The 16,995-nt window shown below is 41.0% G+C and overlaps 1 protein-coding gene across 2 annotated transcripts; it reads right to left on the bottom strand.

Moving 5' to 3' along the window:
* Positions 1-763: 763 nt before the first annotated feature.
* On the bottom strand, positions 764-7,026 carry LOC307019774 (SLAM family member 9-like). Of its 2 annotated transcripts, XM_079650876.1 has the most exons (5): positions 6,765-7,026; positions 5,921-6,066; positions 4,592-4,906; positions 4,227-4,508; positions 764-924 (listed from the first exon to the last, which is right to left on the bottom strand). In XM_079650876.1, exons 2-5 carry the CDS (start codon positions 5,967-5,969, stop codon positions 803-805), a joined length of 768 nt encoding a protein of 255 aa, XP_079507002.1. In that variant the 5' UTR covers positions 5,970-6,066; positions 6,765-7,026; the 3' UTR covers positions 764-802. The 2 variants fall into 2 exon arrangements, with proteins under 2 accessions (XP_079507002.1, XP_079507001.1); XM_079650875.1 differs by lacking the exon at positions 6,765-7,026 and having other exon boundaries at positions 5,921-6,444.
* Between the last annotated feature and the right edge of the window lie 9,969 nt (positions 7,027-16,995).

Here is a 16,995-nt window from a genome sequence, read left to right as displayed (position 1 = left end):
GGGTAGCAGTTGCCCCCCCATGCCACCCCAGTAGGTGAAACTAGGCTACTAGCTACAGTACAGATGCAACTAGATGAGCTGTTAATTCTCGCTCTGACTTTTTTTTTTTAAACACACTCATTTTTCACACCCGCATTCCGCGAAGACCCGCCCTACCGTTCCTCTGATTCGCAGACTGTTGGTGGGGGGGAAAAACGCTGACGCTGAATGTGATTGGACCAATGCGTTGACAGACACACACAGACAGTGGAACAGTCGGACATGCAGAGCGCTGTTTGTTGTTGGACATAGCGGAACACTTTTGACTCGTTGCGTTGTGGCGATGTCTCGCAGATAACACATATGAAAAGTATAATTTGCTCAGAGTCCAGAGACAGTTGTGGTTCGGTCCGGATCCGGACCGGAGTCCGGACTTTGAGGATGCCTGCACTACAGCATTTCAGAAAACGCTACAGCATTTCAGAAAACACTACAGCATTTCACAAAACACCACAGCATTTCACATTGGACGGAAAGGGTATTCCTTTAGGGAGAACACTTCTTGTTTGTGATTGGACAGAGCCATGTCCCAAAACATCAGCCGTTAGCTGTTAGCACACAGAGCTCACAGCTCCTCATATCTGTTCAGAAACTGGACAAAAGTTAAACATGTAGACTACAAACCACAGACTGTCTGTGTCATGGCGAATACCCTTTCCGTCCAATGTGAAATGCTGTGGTGTTTTCTGAAATGCTGTAGTGTTTTTTGAAATGCTGTGGTGTCTTGCACTTCAGGGCCACCGTAGAATCCCCCCAACTACCCCTAGGGGTCCCCCTTGTTGAGCTTCTCCATGAGATGAACCGTGATGACAGCAGACACCATGATGACCAGACCCACAGAGAACACACACATCTTCACCAGGCACACAGATAACCCCTCTGGATCTGAAACACAACAAACAGAGTTTCCTATCAAAACCGACACAGAGATCCAGACTGAGACGCACAACTGAGTGGAAGCAGCAACTCAGTGATTATTCCTTTATTTGGATAACAGTTTGAGTCCTAAATTGTAAAATACATGCACTGCAGAGTGCATTTACTACTTATGGTATTGAAATTGAGCAACTATTAGTCGAACCGCATAATCCTGCTTTATCCGACCATTTCTTAGTAACTTTTGAAGTACTGTTACTAGACTACAAAGCATTAGCCAAAAGCTCCTGCAGCAGAAACCTATCTGTTAGTGCTATAGCCAAATTTAAGGAAGAGATTCCACCAATACTTAACTCGATAGCATGTCTGCATGTAGGGGAGGAAACTTATACAAAATGTACACCACTCCAAATTGATCATGTTGTTGATAGTGCTACAGATGCGCTGCGAATAAAATTAGACTCTGTTGCTCCTTTGAAAAAGAAGAAAATAAAACAACATAGATTAGCTCCATGGCATAATGCCGAAACCCGCAAAATAAAGCAAAAGTCGAGACAACTTGAAAGGATATGGCGTTCCACTAAACTTGAAGAATCTCGTTTAATTTGGCATATTACTCTCAATGAATATAAGAAAGCACTGCGTAAAGCGAGAGCAGCATACTACTCTTCATTAATAGATGAGAATAAGAATAATGCAAGATTTATTTTCAGCACTGTAGCCAGGCTGACAGAGAGCCACAGCTCGACTGAGCCTTCTATTCCCATAGCACTCAGTAGTAATGATTTTATGTGCTTTTTTAACGATAAAATTGTTACTCTTAGAAACAAAATCAATGACCTCTTGCCTTTGACCAGTATAGTGTTATCAACAGCTCCCGGAAACGTAAGTTCTAATATTACACTAGATAGTAAACTAGAATGCTTTTCAGCCATAAACCTTGAACAATTAAATTCAATGATTCTCTCTTCTAAACCATCAACGTGTATCTTAGACCCGATTCCAACTAAGCTGTTAAAAGAAGTTTTTCCATTAATTAGCACTTCTTTATTAAATATTATGAATATGTCTTTATTATTAGGCTATGTTCCAAAATCATTCAAAGTAGCAGTGATAAAACCGCTTCTTAAAAAGCACAACCTCGATCCAGAGGTTTTAGCCAACTATAGACCTATTTCTAATCTTCCGTTCCTCTCAAAAATTCTTGAGAAAGCAGTCGCAAACAGCTGTGTGATTACTTAAAAAACTATGATTTATTTGAAGATTTTCAGTCTGGCTTTAGAACACAACATAGCACAGAGACAGCTCTGGTTAAAGTCACAAATAACATTCTAATAGCCTCAGACAAGGGACTTGTCTCTATTCTTGTCTTGCTCGATCTTAGTGCTGCATTTGATACTATCGACCATGATATCCTATTGCAAAGACTAGAGCACTTAGTTGGCATACAGGGAACTGCTTTAGGCTGGTTTAGGTCGTATCTATCTGAACGCTCTCAGTTTGTCCGTGTCAACGATGAATCTCCCATGCAAACCAAAGTTAGCCATGGAGTGCCACAGGGCTCAGTGCTTGGACCTATTTTGTTCACACTATATATGCTTCCGTTAGGCAATATTATAAGGAATCATTCTGTAAACTTTCATTGTTATGCGGATGATACTCAACTACATTTATCAATCAAGCCTGATGAAATTAATCATCTAAATAAAATTCAAGACTGCCTCAAGGACTTAAAAACGTGGATGACCTTAAATTTTTTGATGTTAAACACGACCAAAACTGAAGTTATTGTACTTGGCCCGAAGAATATACGAAACAAATTATCTAAAGATATATTAACTATGGATGGCATTAATTTGGCCTCCAGTGAGACTGTAAGGAATCTTGGTGTTATATTTGATCAGGATTTATCCTTTAACGCCCACATAAAATCAATTTCAAGGACCGCCTACTTCCATCTACGTAACATTGCAAAAATCAGGCATATCTTGCCTCAAAACGATGCAGAGAAACTAGTCCATGCATTTGTTACTTCAAGGCTGGATTATTGTAACTCCTTATTATCAGGGTGTACCAAGAAGTCAGTCAAGTCGCTTCAGCTGATTCAAAATGCTGCAGCTCGTGTACTAACCAGAGTTAGGAAAAGGGACCACATTACTCCTGTTCTGGCTGCCTTACACTGGCTCCCTATAGAACACAGGATAGAATTTAAAATTCTTCTTCTCGCCTACAAAGCCCTTAATGGGCAGGCGCCATCTTACCTTAAAGAACTCATTATACCCTATTGTCCTACTAGGGCATTGCGTTCCAAGAATGCAGGGTTGTTGGTTGTTCCTAGAGTCTCTAAAAGTACAATGGGAGCCAGAGCCTTTTCTTATCAAGCTCCACTTTTGTGGAATCAGCTTCCAGTTTGTGTTCGGGCGGCAGACACCCTATCCGTTTTTAAGAGTGCTTTTAAGACCTTCCTTTTTGATAACGCTTATAGTTAGGGCTGATTAGATTCAGCCCCTAGTTTTGCTGATATAGGCTTAGTTTGTCGGGGGACATCTTACTTCTTCCTTCTCTCTGTCTATACCTGTGTACTCTCATGTTCCGATTAACCCAGCTTCCCCAAATTTCTTTCTTTTTGGTGTCTATATACGCCGGGATCCGGAGTCATGGATGATCCTGCGGTCCTGTGTCATGGATCGCGAGTCCTGGATCTTGAGTCGTGGCTGTGGTCCTGGATCATAAGTCCTGGATGGATATCCTCGTGGATTCATCTTCCTATTATACACACATGCATTTCCAAACATTTGGACTACCTATGTTGCAAATGTAATTTCTTTTCAATTTACAAACGGCATCTATTGCACGTCTGTCCGTCCTGGGAGAGGGATCCCTCCTCTGTTGCTCTCCCTGAGGTTTCTCCCATTTTTCCCTTTAAACTTTGGGTTTTCTCTGGAAGTTTTTCCTTGTACGATGTGAGGGTCTAAGGACAGAGGGTGTCGTATTGTCATACTGATATTCTGTACAAACTGTGAAGTCCACTGAGACAAATGTGACATTTGTGATATTGGGCTATATAAATAAACATTGATTGATTGATTGATTGATTTGAGTTTTACAGACTGCCCGTATGTGGTGGTTTTATGGTGATGTATTGTTAACTCTGGTTTTTTGCTTATTCAAATGTTACCTGTTGTTTTAAAAGTTCTGCACTTGATAATAATAAGAGCCAAATTGCACATGTATTTTCAAAGAAGTTTTGTTAAACTTTAAATTCCAAACTGTGTGTTATTATCAGGAAGTAGTTTCTCTTTCAGTCGTACCAAAATGTTTGGGGCAGACATCTTTGATTATCATGGTGTCGTTGTTCCAGCTGACATGGTTGCTATGGTTACATATGATCGATCCACTTGATTGGTGGACCTGGAGAACAGTATCAGGGATTCCCTCTGACCGCTCTCCTCCCTCCTGACTGCAGGTTCTGGTTTCACATGTGAAAGTGCTGTTGATGTGAGAGTCCTGTGAGCTGCAGGTCACAGTGAAGCTACAGGAGGAAGAGCTTTCAGAGACAGAGCTCACTGTGAGGAGAGGGAGAGACGCTCGATCTGAGGAGGGAAGAAGCAGGTGAAGAGTTTTAGAAACAAGACCACAGAAACTCTATCAGTGTTTGAGAGGTTAACAAACCTACCTTGAACTGTGATCTTGTGTTTAGCTGCTTCTGTTTCGCCTCCTACAAGCGTTATCACTACAGCAGTATAAACTCCACTGTCTGCCTCTTGGAGATTCTTCAATTTCACAGAGAAATTGTTCACAGGAAACTCAATCCTTCCAGAATAACCAGGAAATACATTTGGATTTTTGCCAGGGTTAACTGTTAATAAAAATGTGTTGTCATTGAATTTCCATGAAAAAAGAACCACATCCTGAAGAACATCAGCTTTGGTGACATTCAGAAGCACATCCTCTCCTTTCAGCACAAACACAGGAGTCCCAGCACTGATCCCTGTAAAACAGTAAACACATCATACAGTAAATATCACATACAATATACTGTATGGTTGTCAATTCTGAATGTTACTATATTTGCGTACTTTATTTATGACAAATATCTGATTATAATAAAATACTAACTCAACATTCAACCCAGTGACCGTAATAGTCATAGCCATCATAGTTTAATAAATGAATAACATTAATGTTTTGCTCACTCAATTCTCCTACCTTTAATATGGTCAAAACTCTTCTGAAAGTAAACAGACATGTAATAATAGACATATTTTACCATTCTTCTCCTGCTTAGTTACTAATAACTCTTGACACAATGTGTCCTGGTATGGGGAAACTCAGCCCTGAGGATATCACAGAAACATTTATATATTTTCCAGTCTTTACATTGTCTCCTCTGAAAACATGGTACGTTCTTCCACGTCGTTCATTTCCCTACTCTCACCCACACACCAATAAAGCTCAAAATAATTCACATTATAAAAACGCTTAGTTCAGTTTGATGGTTTTATGTTGTTTCCTGAAAATATTTTATTTTTCTTCAAGCTTATTGTTTTATTGAAAAGTTTTTGCTTTTAATTCTTAGAATTGCGAACAATTCTTTAGTTTGCTTCATATTTCCCCTAAAAAAGGCTATCTTTGAAGAATTGGAAGATTAATTAATGTAAACTAATTTATTTTACTACACATGAACTAACTTTACAAAACTCTAAGATCACAGGGATGCTGGTTATTTTTACATTTTTGTAATAAAACAGTTTTAAGTGTAAAACCGTTTATGTTTAGCCTACTTGTGTATCTTCTTAACAAAGTAGATTAATTTAATTGAAATATGATCATGGAGTTATGGTTGGTTGATAGATCATGAGAACAAAGGAAGGCTATCTCTCACTGACATGTATCACTTATCACAAGATAGAAATCTGAAATAACTTTATGGTACTACTTGCATTAATCACACTAGAGACGTCTATTACTGCATCTGTTAACATTTTATCAGACAGGTTTTTACCTTGTGCCTCAGTGCAGACCAGCAGCCCCAGAATCACGAAGATGAACATGACAGTCTCTGTCCGGTTGCCCTGCCTGAATACTCAATGTCACAGGTTACAGTGTGAGTCCTGTTTAGCTCTGAGAACACATCACCAAGTCTCCTTCCTGTAAAAACCACATAACCTTTGCATCATGTGAAAATATTAACATCTCTTTTTCAAAGTTCCTCTCTTAACTTTGTTTTGGGATCTTTTGATAAAGACCTTTTTTTAATTCAAACGTTTGTCAAGAAAGCAGATTTTAATGTGAAAGTCAATTACAGGATGATTAACAAGACACTTTACATTTCAGTTGGTGTATGTTGCACCAGATGAAGCAACAGATGGAAAAAAACATTACAATTGTGTCAATACATTACATAAAACCAATAAAAAGTGTAGTTTGCACTGTTTATTATTCACATTAGTTTATGTGTTGCTTTACTTTAACTCTTCTAGCTGGCGTCCTGCACAAACAATAATAACCACTTCCTTTCTCAGAGCTCTGTGTCTCACACCTCACGCATTTTCCATGACTCTGCATACCAAACTAAAGATAGCTGCGGTAAAATGTCAAAGATATCTTCACACAGCACATTCTGCACTGGCAAAACAATTAACTAACCATGAAAGAAGGAAGGCCAGTCTCATGCTCCTTATACAGGCCAGGGCTTTTGTTGTTGTTGTTATCTCATAAAATACTCTATGACTTTTCAGTGACATTCTTTATGAGATATTTAACTGTGACTTATTTTATGATTTTATACCATTACACTTTTTATGGCCCACAACACCAGGACATTTTCTGGCAGACTATACTTTTACTTGTTTCAATTAGATCTTGCTGGGGGCAGACATCTTTGATTGTTTTTGTGTCGCTGGTCCAGCTGACATGGTTGCTATGGTTACAGATGATCGATCCGCTTGATTGGTGGACCTGGAGAAAAGTATCAGGGATCCCCTCTGACCGCTCTCCTCCCTCCTGACTGCAGGTTCTGGTGTCACATGTGAAAGTGCTGTTGATGTGAGAGTCCTGTGAGCTGCAGGTCACAGTGAAGCTACAGGAGGAAGAGCTATCAGAGACAGAGCTCACTGTACGGTACTGCAGTATAGTGCTTTCCTCCGTGGTGAAACGATCAGCACTGCACCATGGAGGAAAGCGGCAGAAAGTCACCTGGAGACAAAGAGAGCTGGGCTGCGTTGCGTGCATGGCTTCCTTCTGCAGGTAACGGGGAGACGCGCTCTGGCGGCGGTCTCGTTCAGGATCCGAAAATACAATTTAAATATTTTGCACACTTATTCCTAGTGTGCCACTGGTTATGGTGCCGCGTGCCAATGCTGGCACGCGTGCCATGGGTTGCCGACCCCTGGGGTGCACAGCACATAGAGACTACCAGATGCTAAATTGCATATGTTGGACAATTTGCACAATTAGCATAATCATTATCAGCAATAATTACTATTATACCCTATGTGGACAATAATTTTAAAATATGGCTGATTTGGAAAAGTTGAGTGTTTTTGGGGGTAATTATAAGGAATATGTCATTATTTGTACTGTGAGTTGAGTTTGCTTGATTTTGGGTCGATTTGGAAGATTTAGGGGAATCATTTGGATTGGACAGATTGCCTATTCATTTCAAAAATAATTGTACACAGTAGAGATAATACTTTCCCTCTCATGCTCTCTATATCCAGTGATTTATATCTTCCCATGTCAATAAATGTTCTCTACTCAAAAACAAGTCCCTCATGTTCAAAGTGAGTCAGTCACATTGCGGTCAGCATGAGCATGACTTTAGTGTGTGTGTGTGTGTGTGTGTGTGTGTGTGTGTGTGTGTGTGTGTGTGTGTGTGTGTGTGTGTGTGTGTGTGTGTGTGTGTGTGTGTGTGTGTGTGTGTGTGTGTGTGTGTGTGTGTGTGTGTGTGTGTGTGTGTGTGTGTGTGTGTGGGCTAGCATTACTATACTTGTGGGGACTTACATCTGTTTACACAGTCACGTGTGGGGACTCGCTTCCCTTATGGGGACAAATTGGAGGTCCCCGTGAGGGGAATCATTCATTTTAGGGTGAAGATTTGGTTAGGTTTAGGATTAGGGTTAGGGTTAGGCATGTGTTGGTTATGATTAAGGGTTAGGGTTAGGGTTAGGGTGCAGGTTTTTCTCACCAGCTCTGTATTTCGTCCCTTGCATATTTATTTGTCGTTTTTCTCACTTCTCCACTACCTTCCTGTTAGGCCTCGGCGTCCTAGTTGATGGGGAAACTCAGACATGGGGTCATAGAGAGTTTGGAGACCTGCTTCTGAAGTTCATGAAGTTTGTATTTGTTAAAGAATGTATCTTTCTTTCTTTGATTCTGTCTAGAATTCATTTAAAAATATTGGATGTTTTGAGCGTTATGGAGGACGCTGAATTCATGTCTGACACTTTCAGGATACAAGACTCCAGTTCAAACCAGAAAGGGGCAATGTTTAAACTCCTGATGGGCCACATTTGTATTCATTTTGAGTCGGTTTCTACTTGATCTGCTTATAATACCCCCACAAACTACTCCAATGTTGTTTGAATTTTTCACCATGACTCTGAAGGTTGGCAAATAAACTGTGGCACTAGTTATTCAGTAACTCAGGTAAACAGTAACTGCATTCATTTCATTTGAATAAATATCTGGCTGTTGACATGAGGAGACATTACACTAAATGGTAAAGCATCTTATATTTCAACTTGCAATCAACCTGCAATTGAAAGAATATTGCCGCCTGCTGGCTGACCTCAACAAGTGCAGCAGGCGGCAATATTCTTTCAATTGCAGGAGCACTTCCCCTGTGAGTATTTATACACCTCATTTATCATTTGTATAGTGCCTTTTGGCCAAGTTGAAATATAAGATTCTTTACCATTTAGTGTCAATACAACAATACAATGAACATAGCATTGTAACAATATATTAAATGACAATGTATTTTAAGGGGTTAAGATTAAGACAATGTTTACAGGGCTTATTTTCTCAAAACACTAAACACAATTCTCAAAACCACACACCCAAAGTGCAAAACACCTCATTATTCTTGCAAAATGAGGCACTGCACCCAAAACTACATCAACACCAAATCCTAGCTTTTGCACCAAATGGCACACACTTCACTTATAGCACAAGACCCTTTGTCCAACCAACATGTGGTGCAGAGCACACTCATCTTTTCCCTCTATGTAGAGAATTCTTCATATAAAGATTGTTCAAGTCTTCAAAAATACGTGCAGAGACAAAAATATGCGGCTGTTATACTTTTATTTTTCTCCAAAAATAATTGGTGCAACATTCATGCAGAACAAATAGTAACAGTTGTGTAAACAAAATGATGCCTCAAACATAGTAAATGTAAAGGAAAACTTTGAGGGAAACAAAAAAACAGAGGAGAGAAAAGTACTTAGGGTGCATCTCGCCGCCTAGCTGGGTCTGGCCACAGCACCTCATCCACATCACAAGCAATATCTTCCCTGGCTAAACATCGAGGGAAGAAGCGTCTTGAGTGTCGTATCCATCCCTGGATAGCACTCACATCAATGTCATCACAAAAATGTGCAGAAACACCAATATTTTGTTGAAACAAAACCTGTTCAGTTGACCCTGAAGCCAACCATGCAAAAGTCTCTAGACGGATGCTACACCAGAATGTTGCGAGCAGTGCTTAACATCAGCAAGAGTGTACATGTAGCCAACAAGATCCTGTACGAGGGAATACCAAGGGTGAGCGAGAAAATTGCAGCCAGGAGAATGAGACTAGCAGGACATTGCCAAAGGCATCAAGAGCTGGCAGCCGGCAAATTGGTGCTTTGGGAACCAACACACGGGCATCGGTCACGAGGACGTCCTGCACAAACATACGTGGACGCACTCAAGAATGTCGTAGGAGCACAAAGTACCAATGAACTGGCCAGATGTATGGAGTACCGGGATGACTGGAAGCAACGATGGAGGTCTCGTCTGAGGACGACCTAGAGATTTGTTTTGCCAGTGATAACATGTGTAGGCCTTCCATCACTTGCCCCTCTCCTTTGTCTCTATAGGTCAATAGGTCTCTAAAGGAAACTTGTTGAATTGCCAAAAAAGGTCATAAATTGAGATCGTACGGCTCTTAAAGAAGCATAATCACGTTTTCATTCATTAGCTTTAAAGACTGAAACACACTCACACAATCAGATAAAAACATGATTACGCCCCATAATGTAATTCCATTGCGTATATCTGCAACGCCTAAGAAATAAAACACATTTGGATTTTTTATTTGTATTCAATTTTTTTTACTTATCATACTGCAGCGTTAAAGTCCTTTAAGTGTTAACTAGCCATTGCCCCTTTCTGACTTTGTGAACTGATTTCAACTCAAATATCTGTTTTGCTAATAACTTTTTGTAGCTTTATTCAATTTTATTGATGCCGTGGAGAATAAATAAGAATTATATGTGTATTTTAATAAATGTGAGATGTGAAATACTGGCAGTGTCAGATCTGAGCGCTAGAATCAGAAGCTCTGATTGGATTTGAGCGTTGACGAGAGATTTTAGTTCTCCAACTCAGCGTCATTCCTCTCTGATGCCCATCCTGTGACACTTTGAAATCTCTGCCTCAAATTCAATCAGAGGAATATTGCCACTGTTCACAATGCAGCTGTAAATAAACATGTAAACTATGAATTTGAACTGTGAACAAGGTGTCATCGTGAGATAAACAACTATTATTGATTTTTTTTATTATCTGAAATTGGTGTTGCTTTACTTTAATGTAGTTTGCCTCTGTATTTTTAGAACATTACAAAAACAGCTCAGGGTTGGTCAATTATGGAAATGTGGCTTCTGTGAATTTCGGTAATTTCACAATCATTTAAAGCTTTGATGCGCTGAATTATAAAGTCATTGAATATTTTGGTACTTTGTTCTTGCTGTTGTGTTTTTTTACCAATTAATATATAAACTACAAGTGGAAATAACACAATATAAATACTTATACCAATACAAACAGTCTATTACTTAATATATAAAACATAAATTAAATCAAGCTATAAATCGGGAATACAATATGCACATTTCCTTTCTGGAGAAGTCATTATTCAGGTAGGAACCAAGGAACTTACCTGAAGTGTAAATGACACGTGTTGATTCCTTTATTTGTTACAACAAATATAAATGTTGGCATGAAAAACATTTGTATGTCTTGCATTAGTGTCATTGCACTCGGGTGAGAAATGTGTTTCTTACCTTCACAGATTGAATTACAGTCTAAAGGCTGTGCAGAGAGGAGTGGAGCCTCCGTGTGTCTCTCCCTCTCTCCTGGAATCCTGTGTTGTCCTCCTCGCCTCTGTGTAAATGCTGTAATAATTGATCGCCTCTCCCAGCGGTCTCAGTCCAAATCAGAATATCAAAGGGGACCAAAAATGCATCAACATGGGATAAAAGAATCATAGTTTAAAAAACATGTTTTATTGCATTTGTAGTTGTTTCACACTCCCTGAAATGTGCACAGAAACTCACACACACACCAGCAGATGCACGTTTGAGGCCTCATGCATATTCTATACAAATGCACTCTGGCACACGCTCACACGCTCACACGGCAACAAACGGCCCCACCAGATCACCCCCTGCGCCACAAACACACACACACACACACACACACACACACACACACACACACACACACACCCTCTTTCGGGGGTTACCACAGAGCCCCCTATTCATAACTTCCGTGCCCAGCGTTTGCTGTGTCCAAGAGCGTCGTACGGAGCGTCCTGTTAAGCTCAAACACATAAAGAGGGGCGTCCGTGAGGTGAATACGGACCCTTATTCTGCCTCAGGAGAGGGTGACAAAGCAGAATGTAAAACAGAGGGAGAGGTGCACAGACTTGATGAGGACATTTGGTTAAATGTGCTAAAGAGTCTGATGCAAAGTTCAGGAGTGGCCTTACCTACTTACATAACTACATATTGCATGATGTAAGTAAAGATGGAGGCCGTCTTTCATGCATCACAGTGGAGCATCCTTTCAGTCCTCTCCTCATGAGCACCTCAGTGGAGTTGTGTAATTGCATGTCAACATAGTGAACTTAGCTCTTGTCTTGGAGCCATTAGCAGAGAACAAGTCGACACGTACCAGTAACCTCCACTTCCTCTGTTGCGCTTCAATAACTGCAAAGACTGCTAGTACATGATATGATCAGCATCAGCAAGACCGGAAAGCACAGAATCAGCTTCACAGAAGGCCAACCCAAACTGAACTAGCATACCCTCTTCACAGCTCCTGATCTTGAGAGTTCATCATGCACATCAACACAACACATAAAGAATAGGGAAACATCTTCACCATAACAGAACATTTAAATGTTTGAATAAAATGTGAAAAGGTGCAACCAAGTAGAAATACGCTGTGCTTTTATAGAATCCATATGAATCCATATGCTTTAATACAACTGGAAAAGATTAACACAAAACTGATCTGATAGCTTTGTGATCCTGTGATATTTTGAAAAATGTAAACTGAACTGATCAAGTAGCCAATCAGAGAGCTCTCTCTCTCTCTATCGGTCTCTCTTTGATGAACTGCACAACAGATTGCACAACAGATTCAGCATTTGTTGTGTACAGCCTACATTAAATAGTAAGTGAGCTGCATTTCATATTGCACTTTATCCAGTCTGTACGACCCTGCAAAGCACTTTACAAATACATTCACACCAATTCAGAGGCAGAGGCTGCAGTACAAGGTGTAACTTTCACACACACAGCCTAACAGATACAGTCACTAAATGAGTAGTATAGCATTTTCTCTGCAAAATGGGAGAATTTGTGAGAGAAACCGTAAAGACTACTAAACCTAGTGCACCTTTACAGCCTCTTTCATGAGAACTTCCCTTCCAGTTAAACATCCTCTTTAGAAACTAGTAAAGCCAACGGTTAACAACAAAAAAACAGATGCAAGCATGCAATCTGCACGTATCAGCTGCTTAGCCTCCCTTAGTTAGGTGAGGGGTGTCCAACACACATTTGGACACAAAGCATGCACAGAGAGGCTGTAAACTAAAACAAATCTATATTAAAAACAAACTCCGTCATCTCTGCTCCTTCCTCTCATTAACACAAAGTAGAGCCCATTAGCATGAAGTATACTTCTACATATTACAGTTTCACTCATCTCTCTACAGTTTACTCTTTAACCATGACAAAATATATCTGTCAGATATTCCCCTTCTGAAACAGAAATCTCTAAATGACATGAATGACTGATCGCTCTGCTGCTCTCTACAAGAAGGGACAGAGCAGACTCTTTCTGCTGAGGAGACTGAGGTCTTTCGGCTGCAGGCGGCACTCCTTCAGACTTGTTATGACTGTTGTGGCATCAGCCATGGTGTGGCCTGCTGGGGCTGCAGCATCTTGGCTGCTGACAGACTAAGGAAGGCCAGCTCTGTCCTGGGGAGTCCTCTGGACACTGTGGAGGGGGTGGGAGACAGGAGAATGGCAGGCAAGCTGTCCTCCCTGCTGGACAATGTGTCCCCCCCCCTCCAGGACACCCTGTCCTCACTGTGCAGCACCTTCAGAGACAGGCTGCTGCACCCCTGCTGTCTCACGGAGAGATACTGCAGGTCCTTCCTTCCTGCAGCAGCCAGACCCCCCCCCAATATGTGCAATATGCCGTTAATAGCTGCAATATATACCTGGCTGCTAAATGATGTGTATTTTGTAAATTGTGTAACTTTACTTTTTTATTATATCATACATTTTTTTTTATCTTAGTACTTTTTAATGCATGTAACATATGTAACACATGTAACATTAAAGAGCCTGTGACACGAGTTTCCCCCATCATCCAAACCCATCAATTTGAGTAAATATTGTCCCCTTGAAAACCGTTACTGAACTGATTTTGGATATTTGTACTTTGATAACCGTTAATCTGCCCTTCAATGTTGACCATTTTCTGGATCTTCTCTGGGATTCTTCAAGTCCCGCCAAATTATGTGTGACGTCAATGCGGGCACAGCGCTCCAGCTGCACCGTTCAGGATCCCAGCATCTGCATGTAAACCTGATGTAAACGCTCAATGGCGCACACAGCAGCAAGCTCAGACAGCGAAAACAGTTTAATTTTGAATGTGTCTGAGAGCTCATATGAGGCTGAAGGATCGGTTTATGTTGTATCTGTTAGAAGTTTAGGAATTAGGTGCGTCAATATGGGCGATCATACGGTCATGTAGCCAGTGGTGGACTGGGACTAAAAATCATCCCAGGACTCGACCGGCCCACTTCGGTACCGCTAGTAAATTGTCAACGGGGGGAGCTGGGGATGTGCTAGTGACTTATCCGACCGGCCCACTTCGGTACCGGCCATACTGGGACATTTATTTAGGAGACTAAATACGAACATTGTGTGTGTGTGTGTGTGTGTGTGTGTGTGTGTGTGTGTGTGTGTGTGTGTGTGTGTGTGTGTGTGTGTGTGTGTGTGTGTGTGTGTGTGTGTGTGTGTGTGTGTGTGTGTGTGTGTGTGTGTGTGTGTGTGTGTGTGTGTGTGTGTGTGTGTGTGTGTGTGTGTGTGTGTGTGTGTGTGTGTGCTGGGACACAGCAGAAAGAGTCTGCTCTGTCCCTTCTTGTAGAGAGCAGCAGAGCAATCAGTCATTCATGTCATTTAGAGATTTCTGTTTCAGAAGGGGAATATCTGACAGATATATTTTGTCATGGTTAAAGAGTAAACTGTAGAGAGATGAGTGAAACTGTAATATGTAGAAGTATACTTCATGCTAATGGGCTCTACTTTGTGTTAATGAGAGGAAGGAGCAGAGATGACAGAGTTTGTTTTTAATATAGATTTGTTTTAGTTTACAGCCTACAACCTGTCCGCCATAAATGCCTCAGAGGACGGATACCTGAACCGTAGCGTCCAGCTAGCTTAGCGATAAATACACACAGCGTTGTATTCTCCTCCCCCTGTCGGCCCTAAAAGCTTCAGAGGGCGGATACCTGAGCTCCATAGCGTCCCGCTAATGTGAAACACACACACACAGCATTAGCGGGACACTCTCCTCCCCGTGTCGGCCTTAAAAGCTTCAGAGGACGGATACCTGAACCGTAGCGTCCAGCTAGCTTAGCCGCTAGCTTAGCGATAAATACACACAGCGTTGTATTCTCCTCCCCCTGTCGGCCCTAAAAGCTTCAGAGGGCGGATACCTGAGCTCCATAGCGTCCCGCTAATGTGAAACACACACACACACACACAGCGTTAGTGGGACATTCTCCGTACCCCTGTCGGCCCTAAAAGCTTCAGAGGGCGGATAGCTGGGCCCCGCGTCCCACTAGCTTAGCCGCTAGCTAAAGGTAAACGAACATAGATGGGTACATAGAATATGAATAAATCGTCACCGATGTAGAGGATATATTTTTTTATTCACTTTGAACTCGGCCAAATGGAGTTTAATGCTTTTGGATTTAAGTTAGGCCACATAGTACGTGCATGAGTTTGAAAGTATAACGTGCTAGCCTGCTGTAATACATTGTATAGTCAGGCACACATTTATGAGATTTAACCATGGATTTAACAATGGCCAATTATATTTCTTAAATAATATGTAGCCTATTCCCAGAGCATAATTCATGGGGCAACAAGGTGAGGTGTAAAATGTGTTTTAATATCATACATTTTACGCCAGCAAACTTCTTGTACGGACTTCGGCAGTAGTGAAGAGTCACTGAACGAATTAAGTACAAAGACGAATCGTTCGCGAATGTGCAAATCCACCAGAAGTTGTTCGCGAACCGGTGAACGAATCAGTGAACAAATCTTTAAAGTGAACTGAATCAAAAGATTTGTGTCCCCGAAGGGATTCGAAATGCCCATCACTAATTTCCACAGCCCCACCGAAAATATTTTCCACCAGCCGCCACTGCTGCCAGTGGTTGAGACGGTGGGGTCTTTGGCGACTAGTTTTATAGCCCCATGTACATTAGTTAGGTGCTTCAGGAGATTGGCATTGCTGTTATTCGATGTGGACAATGCTTTCTGTCCTGCACACAGTTTACCGTAATATTTTTTGCGTCCTTTATCCCCACAAATTGAAAATAGTGGTTATATTTCCAAGTTGCAAATGCGCTGCTGCTCTCGCTGATACTTGCATCTGCCATTGTGTGTGTGTGTGCTGGTGGTGAGCGTTGCCGTGTGTGTGTGTTAGCATTAGTAAGTGTTCGTGTGTGTAAGACCCGCCTAACTCTGTCTCTGATTGGCTTACCCTGAAATGTTACCCCGCGTTAACCAATCATCACTCCTCTCTGGTTACTTTTACTTTTCCGTGGTACTGTGAGAGGACATCGCTGTATTCGCCTGTAAATTACATCCGCAGGGAGATTCGGTTCATTTCCATCACATAATGTAACGCAGTAACGCACTCATGTAAATCACCGTAACTATAACGGCGTTACTTAATGGGAATAGGTAACTAGTAACGCTATTAGTTACCACAAAAAGTAGTTGCGTTACGTTGTAACGCTTTAGTCCCAACACTGACTACAACTACAAAAAGCATCGGTTTGATTTCTCATCAGGAAATGCAGACCGGCTCAAACAAACGATTTTTAAATCATCATCCTCACGATCATTTAATGTATCATATGTTCGCCGAATTGACATGAAAGCACTAATAAATGTAGTTTCATCCACTTGAGTTTACAACTAAAGAAATAATCGATTTGTTTTTATATCACATCCGACGGGAGGAAATTCAGCAGCTCTCACTACCGATTTGTAATCCTAATTTAATCATCATCTTCACCACAATCATTTATGTTTATGTTCACCGAATTTACAAACGGTTTGGTTTATTATAAATATTATTAGCATGGCTATGATACAGGATGCTTGGACATGTTGAAATTGCAGCTTTTCTTTGTGTATGTGGTTGTATTTATTAGCTGGCTAATAACAAGAGGCTGTGAGTGAGACCTAGTATTACAAAGTTGACCCAGCAACTTTACACCAGTGGGAGAGATAGAACTGCTCTTTCTTTTCAACATAACTTAAGTTA

This window comes from Notothenia rossii (assembly GCF_949606895.1).
Source record: "Notothenia rossii genome assembly, chromosome: 9".
Taxonomy (NCBI): domain Eukaryota; kingdom Metazoa; phylum Chordata; class Actinopteri; order Perciformes; family Nototheniidae; genus Notothenia; species Notothenia rossii.
The sequence above is the reverse complement of the archived record's forward strand: the minus strand, read 5'-3'. Positions and strand labels throughout refer to the sequence as shown.